This window comes from Neomonachus schauinslandi, chromosome 6, assembly GCF_002201575.2.
Source record: "Neomonachus schauinslandi chromosome 6, ASM220157v2, whole genome shotgun sequence".
Lineage (NCBI taxonomy): Eukaryota > Metazoa > Chordata > Mammalia > Carnivora > Phocidae > Neomonachus > Neomonachus schauinslandi.
The window spans coordinates 98,235,075-98,248,607 of record NC_058408.1 but is presented as its reverse complement, the minus strand read 5'-3'; the positions used below and the strand labels follow the sequence as shown (position 1 = coordinate 98,248,607).

The window sequence follows — 13,533 nt, the reverse complement described above, 5'->3', positions numbered from 1 at the left end:
CCACTCCCCCTGCTTGTGTTCCTGTTCTCGCTCTCTCTGTCATATAAATAAATAAAATCTTTAAAAAAAAAAAAAGATGAAGTTTAATTTTTAAAGCCAGCTCAAACTGCTGCTGGAAATGGGTGGATGGACACTCAAGTAACCAGGAAATTGGGGCAAAGGACCACTGCCCTAATGGAGGGAATTTATAAAAATCACTATGGCTAGATGAACCATGAGAGACGATGGACGCTGAAAAACAAACTGAGGGTTCTAGAGGGGAGGGGGCTGGGAGGATGGGTTAGCCTGGTGATGGGTATTAAAGAGGGCACGTTCTGCATGGAGCACTGGGTGTTATGCACAAGCAATGAATCATGGAACACTACATCAAAACTAATGATGTAATGTATGGTGATTAACATAACAAAAAAATTTTTTAAAAATAAAAGCAGATACAATAATAAATAAATAAATAAATAAATAAATAAATAAATAAATAAATAAATAAACAAACATCACTATGGCTATGCTCAGTCCACTTGAAGGTAGTGTGTCGTATCAGAATGGCAGAACAGCGTCCTCCTCATGCTAATGCTAATCATTTGGAGTGGCAGCCTGGATTCCCAGGCTCGTTGGAATGGATTATTGAGGGGGACAGAAGTAGGGACAGTGGCATAGATGCCCTGTATTTGCCCCTCCTGCTTTATACACATACTGAGCAGCCTCTCTACCCATCCAGGTCACAAGAAGACTTGATCCCAGCACATTCCTGGAGGAATCACTCTCCCACACTTTTCTCTAAAGCTAAGAACATCTGCGGAAGTCTACAGAGTGCTTTCACATACGTCACCTCATTTAATCTCCCTGCCATTGCTTTGAGGCAGCCCGGTGAGGCCAGAGTTCTTGCTTCTGACTGAGAGGTAAGGACCCCAAGGCTCAGAGCCATGACGCAGCAGTGGGACAGCTGGGGGTGAGGGGCGCCCTGGGCCTGGAATGCCGTCTCCATACTTCTTGCCCCACCGCCTGGTTTTGCTTCACAACTGCATGCAGGACGCAGGAGTCCAACAGAGACATTACACCAAAAGGGCAAGGGTTACATGACCTATATCACAGGACAGGTGCCTAGCCATCAGCCAGGCCCAGTGGGCAGGCATCCCAGCTCAATCTAGGGCCAATCTGGAGACCCAAGGCAGTGAAATGACCCAGGACTCCAGGGATTCGGGGGCCACAGAGAGTCCAGAAAACCGTCAGAGAGCCATTAACAAAAAAAGGACAATTGGGCTTTCAGTGCATTTGAAGAGATAGGAGGGAACCAGGTCATGCTTCATTAAGGGCTTCCTATTCACCCTGAGTCTGTTTACGACTAATTGGTTGGCACAGCTACAAACACGGAGAAACCCGATGGAAGGGACGTGACCCAAGTAATTGGGACTTGGGGAAGGGTGAGATGTGCTACACAGCCCCAGAGCATAAAGAACTTCTCCAGCATCCCCAGTGTCATCCCTCCCGTAGAAGGATGGTTTTGAGGCCCTGCTCGGGTCGTTTGTCAGCTATAGTTTAACAGAGTCATTCAGAACTTTGGGTTCCTGCTCCCGCTGTTTCACTAAGTTAAAGTCATGACAGACAGAATGTCCACCTAGCAAGTTTCTTGTTTATTCTCCGTACCTCCCACAGGCCCTGGTACAGTAGCTAGAAGGGAAGAATGAAACACATGTTGGGGCAAAAAAAAGCTCTATTTTATTTTTTTTTATTTTTTTTTTTTTTTTAAAGATTTTTTATTTATTTATTTGAGACAGAGAGAATGAGAGAGAGAGCACATGAGAGGGGGGAGGGTCAGAGGCAGAAGCAGGCTCCCTGCCGAGCAGGGAGCCCGATGCGGGACTCGATCCAGGGACTCCAGGATCATGACCTGAGCCGAAGGCAGTCGCTTAACCAACTGAGCCACCCAGGCGCCCAAAAAAGCTCTATTTTAAATCCAAACAGGTGATCTGGGGTCTGTGTAGCCAGGCACATTCTTTGCAGACACTAAGGGAGGGTGTTTGAGCTGCAGAAAACCAAGCACACTTTTGGAAAGACTCTGAAACCATAAAACAGGACATCTTCTAAACAAAAGAGCCAACGAGCAGCACATTTAACATAGGAAGAACAAATTCAAAACTGTAAGCTCAGACCTGCTGAATGACAGAATGTGGGGGCCAGAAGTGACTTTGGAGATCGCTTAGTCCAAAGGTCCCATATGAATTGAGAGTCATAAAAAGTTTCACCTCTTTGACCCAGTGATTTCAGTTCTGGAAATCTAACCTTATAATAATCCCAAAGATGGAGAACATTAAACACATTCCTATGTTTTTCAAAGCAATATCTTAATTGTAAAAAATGGTTTTGAAAGTAGCTGAGTTACGATGAGCACTGGATGCTGTATGTAAGTGATGAATCCCTGAATTCTACTCCTAAAACCAATATTATACTATATGTTAACTGACTAGAATTTAAATAAAAATTTGGGGGAAAAAAGGTAGCCGAAGAGAGAAAAGTTTGAATTATAGTATATCCAACTGGATTGCATATTGGAAGACATTAGAATGATAATTATGAAGAAATGGGAGAAATGTACATAAGTGGTTACAATATAATAATAAGTGAAGGAGACAAGATTTAGAATTGTAGGTATAACTGTAGAAACATACTATCAGGGCTTCCACAGGGCAAATCTGACAGTGTTTGTGAGGGGGATGGGATTAAAGGTAACATTTCCCCTTTTCATAATGTTGACTTACTCAACTGTAAAAAGTACACATTGAAAACCTAGCCAGTCCTTCTCTTATGAGTGAACAATCTGTAGGTCAGTGACCAGACTCAGCCCAATGTTATCAATAGGTCAAATAATGTCAATATACTGAATTGGAAAGGAAGCTACCAGAGTGGTTTCTCCTTTCTTCTTCCTTCCTTCCTCCCTCCCCGCCGCTTTCTTCCCGTTTTATTTTGTTTTGTCTTTGTCTGAATGTTGGTGTAGGGAAATGTAAAAAAAAAATTTTCCAGGGTCTGAATAGTAACCCTCACGGCAAATATGGCCCAGGATCCTGACAACTCTGGAAGCAGGAAGCATGGAAACTAAGGAGGGGATGGGCTACCTGACCCGGGAGAGAGAAAGGTTTGTTGTGCCTCTTGACCAGCTGTGTTTTCACCACATGAAGGAGTGCATGAACCCGTGTTCTCAGAACCTGTGAGTCATCTAGCAGCCCATAAACCAGACGCCCATCCTATCTCAGTCACCTGTTGCTTCAAGTGGCTACGGGGTGCTCCTGGCTATCCCGACTCTGCTCACTCTTCAGCTTTCTTGAAGGGGTGAGGGAAGGGTCAACTTCAGGCCTTGAAAAAGGCTGACCCTCCTCCCAGACGACCTGGAACGAATCAGTGGAGGTTGCATAACCTCCCTCCTGAGCCTGCACCCTTCCTGATTCTAGGATGTAACAAAAGGCCTAAGAAAATGAAACGAATTTGCAGAACCAAATGTAAAGGTTCCAAAGGCTCCCCTTTGGAGTTTGGACAGACACGGTGCAGGTTTCCTCCTTACTAAGCAGGTAAGAACAGAAAGTGAATCCTTCAGCAGTGCTGTGTAGGACTTTCTACCTCCTTAAGAAGCCAGGAGAGGACTCTGTGAATCTAATCAATAAATGAAAATTAAGACAGCTTAAATCAGATTGCTTTGTAATATTTTAGGATTTGCTATAACTTCTAACCCAAATCTCTAATGAACAGAATTCCGTGGAGGTTTCTCCCAGCAAGCACATGAGGGCTGTTACAGGGCCACGCTCTCTCTCTCTGTTCAAAAAGCCAGGAGGCATTGTGGCACAATGGAAAGAATGCTAGGGGAGTCAGAGACTTGGGTTTAATCTTCACTCCACTTGAAATACTTGGGTGACTTTGGCTAAGTCTGCCTGCTGAGAGGGCTTCTATTATCTCTAAGTTGAGAGACACCAGCACCCAGGGAGTGGCTAGCGGGGCAGGCTGGGCTCATGCCAGGCCTCCCGGAGACAATGCCGATGGTTTGAGGCTTTGCCAAGCCTCCAGTTGAGGCTTGGCAACTGTTAAGCAGCCTACCTTGGAACATATTTTGTGCAGAGGTTTCTTGAGCAAAGTGACAAACTAATGCACACCAGTAACAGCACATCTTTGGCAAACAGCACATGCCAATAATAAATAGTTCAATTATTGTACATTAAAACCCACACCCCTCTTAGTTCCCATGCTTATATTCCTTCAAGCACATGAAGAATCATGTGATTACTTTAAAAGTTCTCAAAATGTCTCTCCCCTCCTTTGTAGCCTCTCCTCCCAAATACCCCTTGTATCAAACACAATCATCTTCAACCTTTCTGAAGACTCTCGTCCCCTCCCATCCCGTATCTACCAGGAAGTGCCAAGTGAAATGCAAGGCTCGGAACAATGTGTAATGTCCTGCCTGTGGAGGATTCACTTCCTCCCCCACTCCCATGAGCTCTTTACTGGTCCTTTGCTCCCTGTGTCTTTTCTAATAAGCTTTCTTAAATCCTTTTGGATGCAGGCACAGTATCAATTAGTTCTGTCAATGAAGAATGAATCCCTCAGCTTTGTGAGTCCTTACCTTCTTGATCTGATCCTCCTTTAGCTTGCTGCAGTAAAATGCCATCAAGTGTACTGCAAACATTTTTTCCAAGTTTGGTTTCTCTTGAGATGGGCAGAGATTTCTGTGCAGTGTTTACTCCTGCGTCTCCAGAGAGCTGCCCACTTCCAGTTCAGGCTGGAGGCCTCCAGGAACTAGGTGCTACAGATTAAATACTACCAGGCTGCTTAGAGTTCAATGATTAAACTTCACCCCCTTTCTCTGGTCCCTCCCTCCAGCGTACACTTGATTGTCTAATAGGAGGCTTGGAATGGTAGCTGAAAGTTGGTGGAGGGGAGGCAGGGGATGGGTCGCTTGACTCTTTGAGAATTGGGTGCCACAAGATCTTGTTGCCAAGCAACACTCTCAAGCCAGGGCTCCACCAAGCCCACTCAGCCGAGGAAAATCTCCTGAGAAGCTGGGCATTAAACAAAGCCAACTTTCAACCAGCTGAGCTGCTCTGCAAATGTCTGGTCTCGGCCTTTTCTCTCCAATCCTTTTCTTCTCAACGCAGGGATGGAACTCCAGACTCCCTGCCCCTCTGCAGCGCTGTCTTAATTAAGACTAAACACTGCCCTGGTCAGGGAGACTTCAAGAATGTTGGGGCAAATCCCTCCCTTTGTGACAGAGCAGATCTCTTGCCTAACAGCCCATGGTAACGGAAAATAACTGATAAAAATTTATCTATTCCACAATGATAAGCCAGAAAACCTTGACTGCACAGGTGGGGACCCAGGAAAAAATATCCATGAGAGAGGATGAACTGAAGTCACGGGTGCTCACCGGAAAGCTGCTGCTGGAGAGAAAGACTGAAGTCACAGACAGGAAATATCTCACGCCATGAAGATATCTGGTTTACTCACTCATCTCATGCATCATACTTGATGTGGGAAGGACATAGAAAGGGGCCGATGTGTGAGTACAGTACCTTGCACTCTTCCCACAGTCATTGGTCAGCTAACAAAATCAATAACAATTACAGTGTTAACAAGAGCAGCTAGCAAGGATAGAGCACGTACTGTTCCCATTTCATAGATGGCGAAACTGAGGCCCAAAAAGGGAAAGTGATATACTGAAAATCACAAAGTCTATAAACGGTACAGTGAGGAATCAAACCCAGGAGTTTCATTCCAGGGCCCAGCTCTTAACCGATATATAATATTATTGCCTCTCTTCTTCCTCTGTGCAATAGATAATCAACTGACAATTACTAATAGCAGCAGCCTTCTGTTGGGGACTGTCAAGAATTCCAATTACTTGGATAGCTAAATACAGAGATATCATTCCAAGAGGGTCCTCCCAGTGAGGGGAAATAACAAATGAAGGCATCCCTGACCATAACTTCCCAAATATTAATCAACTGCTCCCAAAATTAGCAACTGACCAGATGTGAATGCAGGTCTGCTGGGCACCCCAATGTTTCTCGCTCCTTCATAGCACCTGTTCCTCAATACAAGGGAAGAAACGTGTGTTCCCCGCTGGCTTAGCAGCCTCAGCTTTGTTTGCTTCTCTACTACACAATCTCGTGAATCCAGTGATTACCAAGCACTTGCCTCGTCAGAGAACCTTCAACTGCAGCCTCTTCAGAAGCCACTGATTCTCCAGTCAGCGCCCTTTCCCCATCCACCATATGTATGAGGCACCGCAAGTCTAGCATAAGCACTGTGTTCAATTAAAATTACTCCAGATACTTCCCTCAGACTGCTATAAAACTGTCTCCCAGATTGAGAAACCCTATCCTTTCCAATCTGTTTACCCCTCAGACTATGAACTCTCTTTTAGCTCCTTTACTTTGTCTATTATACAAGCAAACAAAGGTTAACCTTCAGTTGCTAAAACTGTTCAGTTCCCCAAACCATGTGGAATTGTTGGTATTCTGAAACAGACGAGCTCTGCCTGTGTCCGTACAGGCTGTGGATAACATCCGGGGGCAGGTCACCTACCCATAGGTGATAACAAGACCTGTCTTAATTCCTCCTTTTAAAAAGTAACCTCTGCAGTGCAGTGTGGCACCAACTGTCATTGATTTATTCACACTTGGGACAAGAGGATACAATGGCCAGGGGACGAAAAGACCCAGAGCCATAACCAAAGGTCTCTACAATGTCATGGCTACTTGTGCACACCAGAGAGGCAGCCTTGGGAATCTTAATCAGGCAGAGGATATCAGAGGATGTTCATCTGTTACATCATTCTGTTTCTAATGTCAGCACATCAGCATCTCCGTTCCAGGTCTGAGTGAGCCAACAAGACTGAGAAGCTTCACAATTATAAGGATCACATACATTTGGAGTCATCTGGCTCAGATTTATAAAGACAAAATAATTTGCTTATTTTACCATTCCTCATCTGATTATTCCAGTCCAACCCTTGGAATTTTTCACTCTTATTAAATTTCTATGTAGCCATTCAAGGATATCTGGGTGCGAGTCTTATAAGCACTTAGATTTTATTTAAGAATACTCATTTGAGGGTTGGCACTGCTGAGTGAGATTTTGGTCAAAGGATAGTACCAGTCTGACTCAAATCTTCCATGGAAGAAGGCAAACTCTCTATACACACCTGTTTCCCTAGAACTCTCCCTTATGGCAAGGCCTAAAGATATTATCTGCTTTCTTTACAGTACTGAGCATGGTAGGAGGACTAGAAGTATAATAGAATTTATCCACTTATTTAGTAAACACCTGTGTAATATATACTAAGTGTCTTCAATATTAATTTTCCCAGAGCAACTATCATTTCATTCTCTCCAATTTACAGATGGAGAAACTGAGGCATGAGGCCCAACTGGTACATGGTGGAATAAATATTTGAGTGCAGGTAGTATGGCTTCAGAGTCCATGTGTTATACTGGCTCTCACTAACCTGGAAGGAAAGTACAAGGGAATGTGGGACCTAAGCTGGGAAAAGCAGCCCAAAACCCCAGGCAACACAGTGGAGAGTGCCCATGCCCTGGGATCCCACTTTGGCTCTGCCCTCACTGAAGACAAATGCTCCAGGCTCTTATATGTAAAGGGTTCATAGCTACCCCAGCGGTCATTTTGAGAATAAAAGTAAATGAGATCACGTAAGAGAATCTATGTGGCCCACAGTGGGCGCATTAAAAGCATTTCTTTAATCTAAGCCTTCACCTGGGGGGATCCCTTCTTAAAATTGCTCTTTCATCTCAACCCATTTGGTCCCTTCAAATAAGAAAATGTATGCAGCCCTTTCAGTACATTCAGTAAAAAAACTGCAAACCATTAGAAGGTACCAGTTCCATTTACTGGAATTACTGGAATAATTAGGAATTTTATAAATATTCTATTACTGTTACTAAAGAAAATAATCTTGAATTCTGTTCCATATTCTTTTTAATGATAAATCCAAAACTAAGTTGTCCAAAATATAAATCAGTCTAACCTGCTGGCATTCCGCTTGCTGCGAAAGAGTAAGAGAGTGTGTAAGAGAGCAAACTTCCATACAAGAAAGTCAATGTAGAAACTTCCAAACCCTGCCAACAGTTACAGTTACTATGGTGTCTCTATGGGAGCAACCACAAATGAAGCAGAAATGTTAACTTCAGCAAGTTTCAAAAGAATGCTACTGATCATTTTTTATACGTTTATTCCTGACCAAGAGAGGACTGGGAATGCTCATGAAGAAATTAATTGCACACAATTATTTTTATCACAGCTACATTAAGAGCTGTATTTGCAAAATACATATCAAGGAGAAACAAGTCATACAAAGAAATGCAATTCATGTGGCTTTAACATTTTTCACAGTAGTTAACAATCTCAATTGCACAAAATAGCAAACTTCTAAAAGCAAAAAGGACTCTGGTTAAACATGGGGTAAACCCCAAGGCAAAGAGAAATGAAATAGTGAGTAATAAGAGATCTTAACATAATTTTGGAAGACAGAAAGCTGACAGAGACTAGCTTAGCAGAGGAAACACTGAAACACTGCAGAGAGTGATTTTGCTGAGAAATGAGCAATGACATTTTTAACTTTAGAAATGCTCAGGAATGGGAGGCCCTGGTTCCTTGGAAGAGCAAGAGGCAAGACACAGAACCAAAAATGGGAGATTGGCCACAAGTGTATATAAAAAAAGCAGACACCAGGTGTGCTACTCCACCTAGAGTAATGGGTGACCGACCAACCACCAGCCTTACCAGAGAGCTGGGGCTTTTATTCTCTGGAGAGATTGAACCCCAAAGCCTCTGGACTTGGGACCACAAGGCACCATGAGCAGTGGGAGTGAGGCACAAGACTGAAAATATGGCCACCAAGTGAAACCCTCAAACTGAGCAAGGAGACCCCAAACCACTTTTTTTTCTGTCCAGTTTCTGCCAGCAGACATCTATCTGTAAACATCCCTTTCTCCCTCACTGGGAGGAGTCGGGGGATTCAGCTTTTCCTCTGGTAACACTAAATGGCCTTAGATGTGGAAAAGGCAAAACTATAGAGACAGTGAGCAGGTCAGTGGTTGTCAGGGGGTTGAAGAAGAGGATTAAGTAAGTGAAGCACAGGGGAGTTTTTAGGGCAAGGAAACTGTTCTGCATGATGCTGTAACAGTAAATACATAACACAATATGTCTGCCAAAACCCACAGAACTTTATAGCACAAAGAATGAATTTAATGTATGTGAATTTAAGAAAATATTAGGAGATCATGGGTGCAATGTAGACTGACAAAAGACTCTAACTGTATTAGAAATGTGTGAGATAGCCTTACTGAAGGGAATGGGGAGAAAAGATACTGACATGACCAACAGCAAAAGGAACTATACCCAAGGAACTGGAGCCTGGGAAGAGTGAGATGTACTACACACACGGGAACTAAACTTGCTCCTTTTTTTACTCCAGGGCTCCTGAGACCTGCCCCTGAACCTATTGCTCATGTTTGCTCAGCCCCAGAGGACAGAGAACTTCTCCAGCATCCCCAGTGTCATCCCTCCCGTAGAAGGATGGTTTTGAGGCCCTGCTCGGGTCATTTGCCAGGTACAGTTTAAGAGAGTCATTCAGAACTTTGGGTTCCTGCTCCTGCTGTTTCACTAAGTTAAAGTCATGACAGAAAGAATGTCCACCTAGCAAGTTTCTTGTTTATTCTCCGTACCTCCCACAGGCCCTGGTACAGTAGCTAGAGAAGTAAGGGTGCTGTGCTCTGGTTGCTAAAGCTGTTTCCCCTGGGAGCACGGCTGAACTATTCTGAAGCCACTATACATGGACACTGGAATCGGATCATTAAATGGAGGCAGGTTGGCAGGAGGTGGTTTTCTCACTGTTGTAGTGGGAGGTTACTGACAAGCAAGGGAGAAGGCTACTGTGATCCATGTTACTGGAGTACAATTGAAGAAATCAGTATAAACTCGTGATTAGCTTAATATAGATACATATGGATATATACATATGTGGATATATAAGTAATTATAAATATATGTACCTGGGTTAGTGTACTCATCTGTTTCCTTGCTCTGTCAGCTGAAAGACCCTAGAAGCAATGATACTCAGTAGCAACAAGCACATCTGGTACCCAGATCTTAGTTTCTAATATCATTCTACACACACACACACAGGAACCTGGGATCCTTAGGAAAATGTCTGGTTCTAGAGCTGGGGCAAGGTATACACAAAATGAGCCTGGAGCATCTTGTGCCAGAAAGTAAGTAAATGCTTAAAAAAAAAAGTTAGGGACATGTCAAAGGGATAAAGGACCAACTAAAAGACCTCAAAATAACCAAAGCTAGGACAATTTGAGCAATAAAAGTATTACTGGATTATAACTCAAAATGTAAAATAAATATCCATGAATCCATACTGATACAGAGAATTGAATAAATAAATAAATGGGGGAGAAAAGACAAATCTCCCATGCAGAAGAATTCCAAATAATTTATGTAGATAATTCCCCCTCAAGGAAGTGGAGCATAACACCCCCCTCTTAAGTGTGGGCTACGACACAGTGACTTCCTTCCAAAGAATACAATATGAAAGGGGGAGAGAAGGGACTAACTTTGCAAGAGAATCTGCTAAAACTCTACCTGTCAGATAATCAAGGTCAACATCATCAGGGATGTCATGCTGATAGTATGTACCTTTGATATGATTAGAATAGCACTTTACCTTCACTTTACCCTCAAACAGCAAAACTCCAGTCTAATCATAAGAAAAATATCAGACAAATCCCAAATGAGAGACATTCTATAGAATATGTGACTAGTCCAGTTCAAAGCTGTTGAGGTCATCAAAAGCAAGAAAAGTCTGAGAAACTGTCATGGCCAAGAGGAGCCCAAGGACACATGATAGCTAAATGTGAAAATGTATCCTGGATGGGATCCTGGTACAGAAAAAGGACATTAGGTTAAGAACTAAGGAACTCTAAACAATTTGTGGACTTTAGTTAATTACAACAAACGTAGCACACTGATGTAAGATGTTAACGACAGGCGGAACTGGGTATAGGCTATATGAGAGCTCTGTACTATCTCTGCAACTTCCTGCACATCTACAACTATTCTAAATGTTTTAAGTTTATTTTTTTAAAACCCTATAAATCCTGATATTTGGGGAATACACTAAAAAAGCCAGCTAATAACCCAGTGGCCAAAGTAATCCTGAGAAAGAACAGGTATCATATCTGATTTCAAGCTATGTTACAAAGCTATACTCGGGTGCCTGGGTGGCTCAGTCGGTTAAGCGTCCGCCTTCGGCTCAGGTCATGATCCCAGGGTCCTGGTTTCAAGTCCTGCATTGGGCGCCCTGCTCCGTGGGGAGTCTGCTTCTCCCTCTACCCTTCCCCCCTGCTCATGATCGTTCTCTCTCTCAAATAAATAAATAAAATCTGAAAAAAAAAGTATACTAACCCAACTGTGGTATGGGCATTAAAAACAGGCTGACAGATCAGTAGAACAGTAGAGAGCCCACACATAAACCCCCACATATATAGTTAACTAATTTTTGACAAGGGTGCCAAGAACACACAATGGGAAAAGGATGGTCTCTTTAATAAATGGTGCTGGGAAAACTGGATGTCCACAAGCAGAAGAATAAAACTGGACCCTTAACCTTACACCCCTCACAAAAGTAACTCAAAAATGATCAAAGATTAAATGTAAGACCTGAAATCATAAAACTCCTAGAAGAAAACATAGGAAAAACAACCTTTGACATTTGTCTAGGCAATGACTTCTTAGATAAGTCATCAAAAGCACTGGCAACAGAAACAAAAATAAACAAGTGGGACTACATTAAACTAAAGAGCTTCTGCACAGCAAAGGAAACAATCAATAAAAGACAATCTACAGAATAGTAGAAAATATTTGCAAACCACGTCTGCTAAGGGACTAATATTTAAAATATATAAAGAACTAATATAATAGCAAAAAAGAAAACAATCCAATTTAAAAATGAAGGACCTGAATAGACATTTTTCCAAAGAAGACATACAAATGGCCAAGAATATGAAAAGGTGTTCAACATCACTAATCATCAGGGAAATGCAAATCAAAACCACAATGAGATATCACCTCCCACCTGTTCGGATGGCTTTTATCAAAAAGACAAGAGATAGCAAATGTTGACAAGAATGTGGAGAAAAGGGGGCGCCTGGGTGGCTCAGTTGGTTAGGCGTCTGCCCTCAGCTCAGGTCATGATCCCAGGGTCCTGGGATCAAGCCCCACCTCGGGCTCGCTGCTAGGCGGGACGCCTGCTTCTCCCACTCCCACTCCCCCTGCTTGTGTTCTTGCTCTATCTCTCTGTCAAATAAATAAAATCTTTAAAAAAAAAAAAAGAATGTGGAGAAAAGGGAACCCCGATATACTGTTGGTGAGGGTGTAAATTGGTAGTTATTATGGAAAATAGTACGGCAGTTCCTCAAAAAATTAAAAACTGAACCACATGTTGCAGAAATCCCACTCCTGAGTATATATCCAAAGGAACTGAAATCAATATCACGAAGGGATATCTGCACACATATTTTCACTGCAGCACTCTTCACAAATAACCAAAATATGGAAATAATCTGAGTGTCTGTCAATGGATGAATGGATAAAGAAGGAATATTGGGGTGCCAGTCAGTTAAGCATCTGACTCTTGATCTCAGGTCAGGTCTTTTTTTTTTTTGTTTTAAAGATTTTATTTATTTATTTGACAGAGAGAGACACAGCGAGAGAGGTAACACAAGCAAGGGGAGTGGGAGAGGGAGAAGCAGGCTTCCCGCTGAGCAGGGAGCCTGACACGGGGCTCGATCTCAGGCCCCTGGGATCATGACCTGAGCCAAAAGCAGACGCCTAACGACTGAGCCACCCAGGCGCCCCTCAGGTCAGGTCTTGATCTCAGGGTCATGAGTTCAGGCCCCACATTGGACTCCACCCTGGGCATGGAGCCTACTTAAAAAAAAATTTTTTTTTTTTTTTAATTAACTTTGGGGCCCCTGGGTGGCTCAGTCAGTTGGACATCCAACTCTTGATTTCAGCTCAGGTTATGGTCTCAGGGTCCTGAGATCAAGCCTTGTGTCGGGCTCCACACTCTACAGGGAGTCTCCTTGAGATTCTCTCTCTCCCTCTCCCTTTGCCTCTCCCCCCCATCTCACACACTCACTCTCTCTAAAATAAATAAATAAATCTTAAAAAAGAAGATGGAATATCATTCAGCCATGAGAAACAAGGAAATCCTGCCATTTGTGACAACATGGTTGGGCTCTGAATGCATTATGCTAAGTGAGATAAGTCAGACAGAAAAGAACAAATATCGTATGGTATCACTTATAGGTGGAATCTAAAAAGAAATTGAATTTGTAAAAACAGAAAGTAGAATGGCAGTTACCAGGGACTAGGGAATAAGGAATTTGGGGATATGTTGTTTAAGGGTGCAAACTTATAACAAGTAGATAAATAAGTTCTAGAGATCTCAGGTAGAACAAAGTGATT

General features: G+C 42.9%; 1 protein-coding gene across 2 annotated transcripts in view; it reads right to left on the bottom strand.

The window, feature by feature from the left end:
- HKDC1 (hexokinase domain containing 1) overlaps nucleotides 1-4,666 on the bottom strand; it is a 41,850-nt gene extending 37,184 nt beyond the window's left edge. For both annotated transcript variants that reach the window (XM_021699731.1, XM_021699732.1), the window contains exon 1: nucleotides 4,604-4,666. In XM_021699731.1, coding sequence (XP_021555406.1) covers nucleotides 4,604-4,666 — 63 coding nt within the window. The remainder of the gene's footprint in view (nucleotides 1-4,603) is intronic.
- Nucleotides 4,667-13,533: the final 8,867 nt, after the last annotated feature.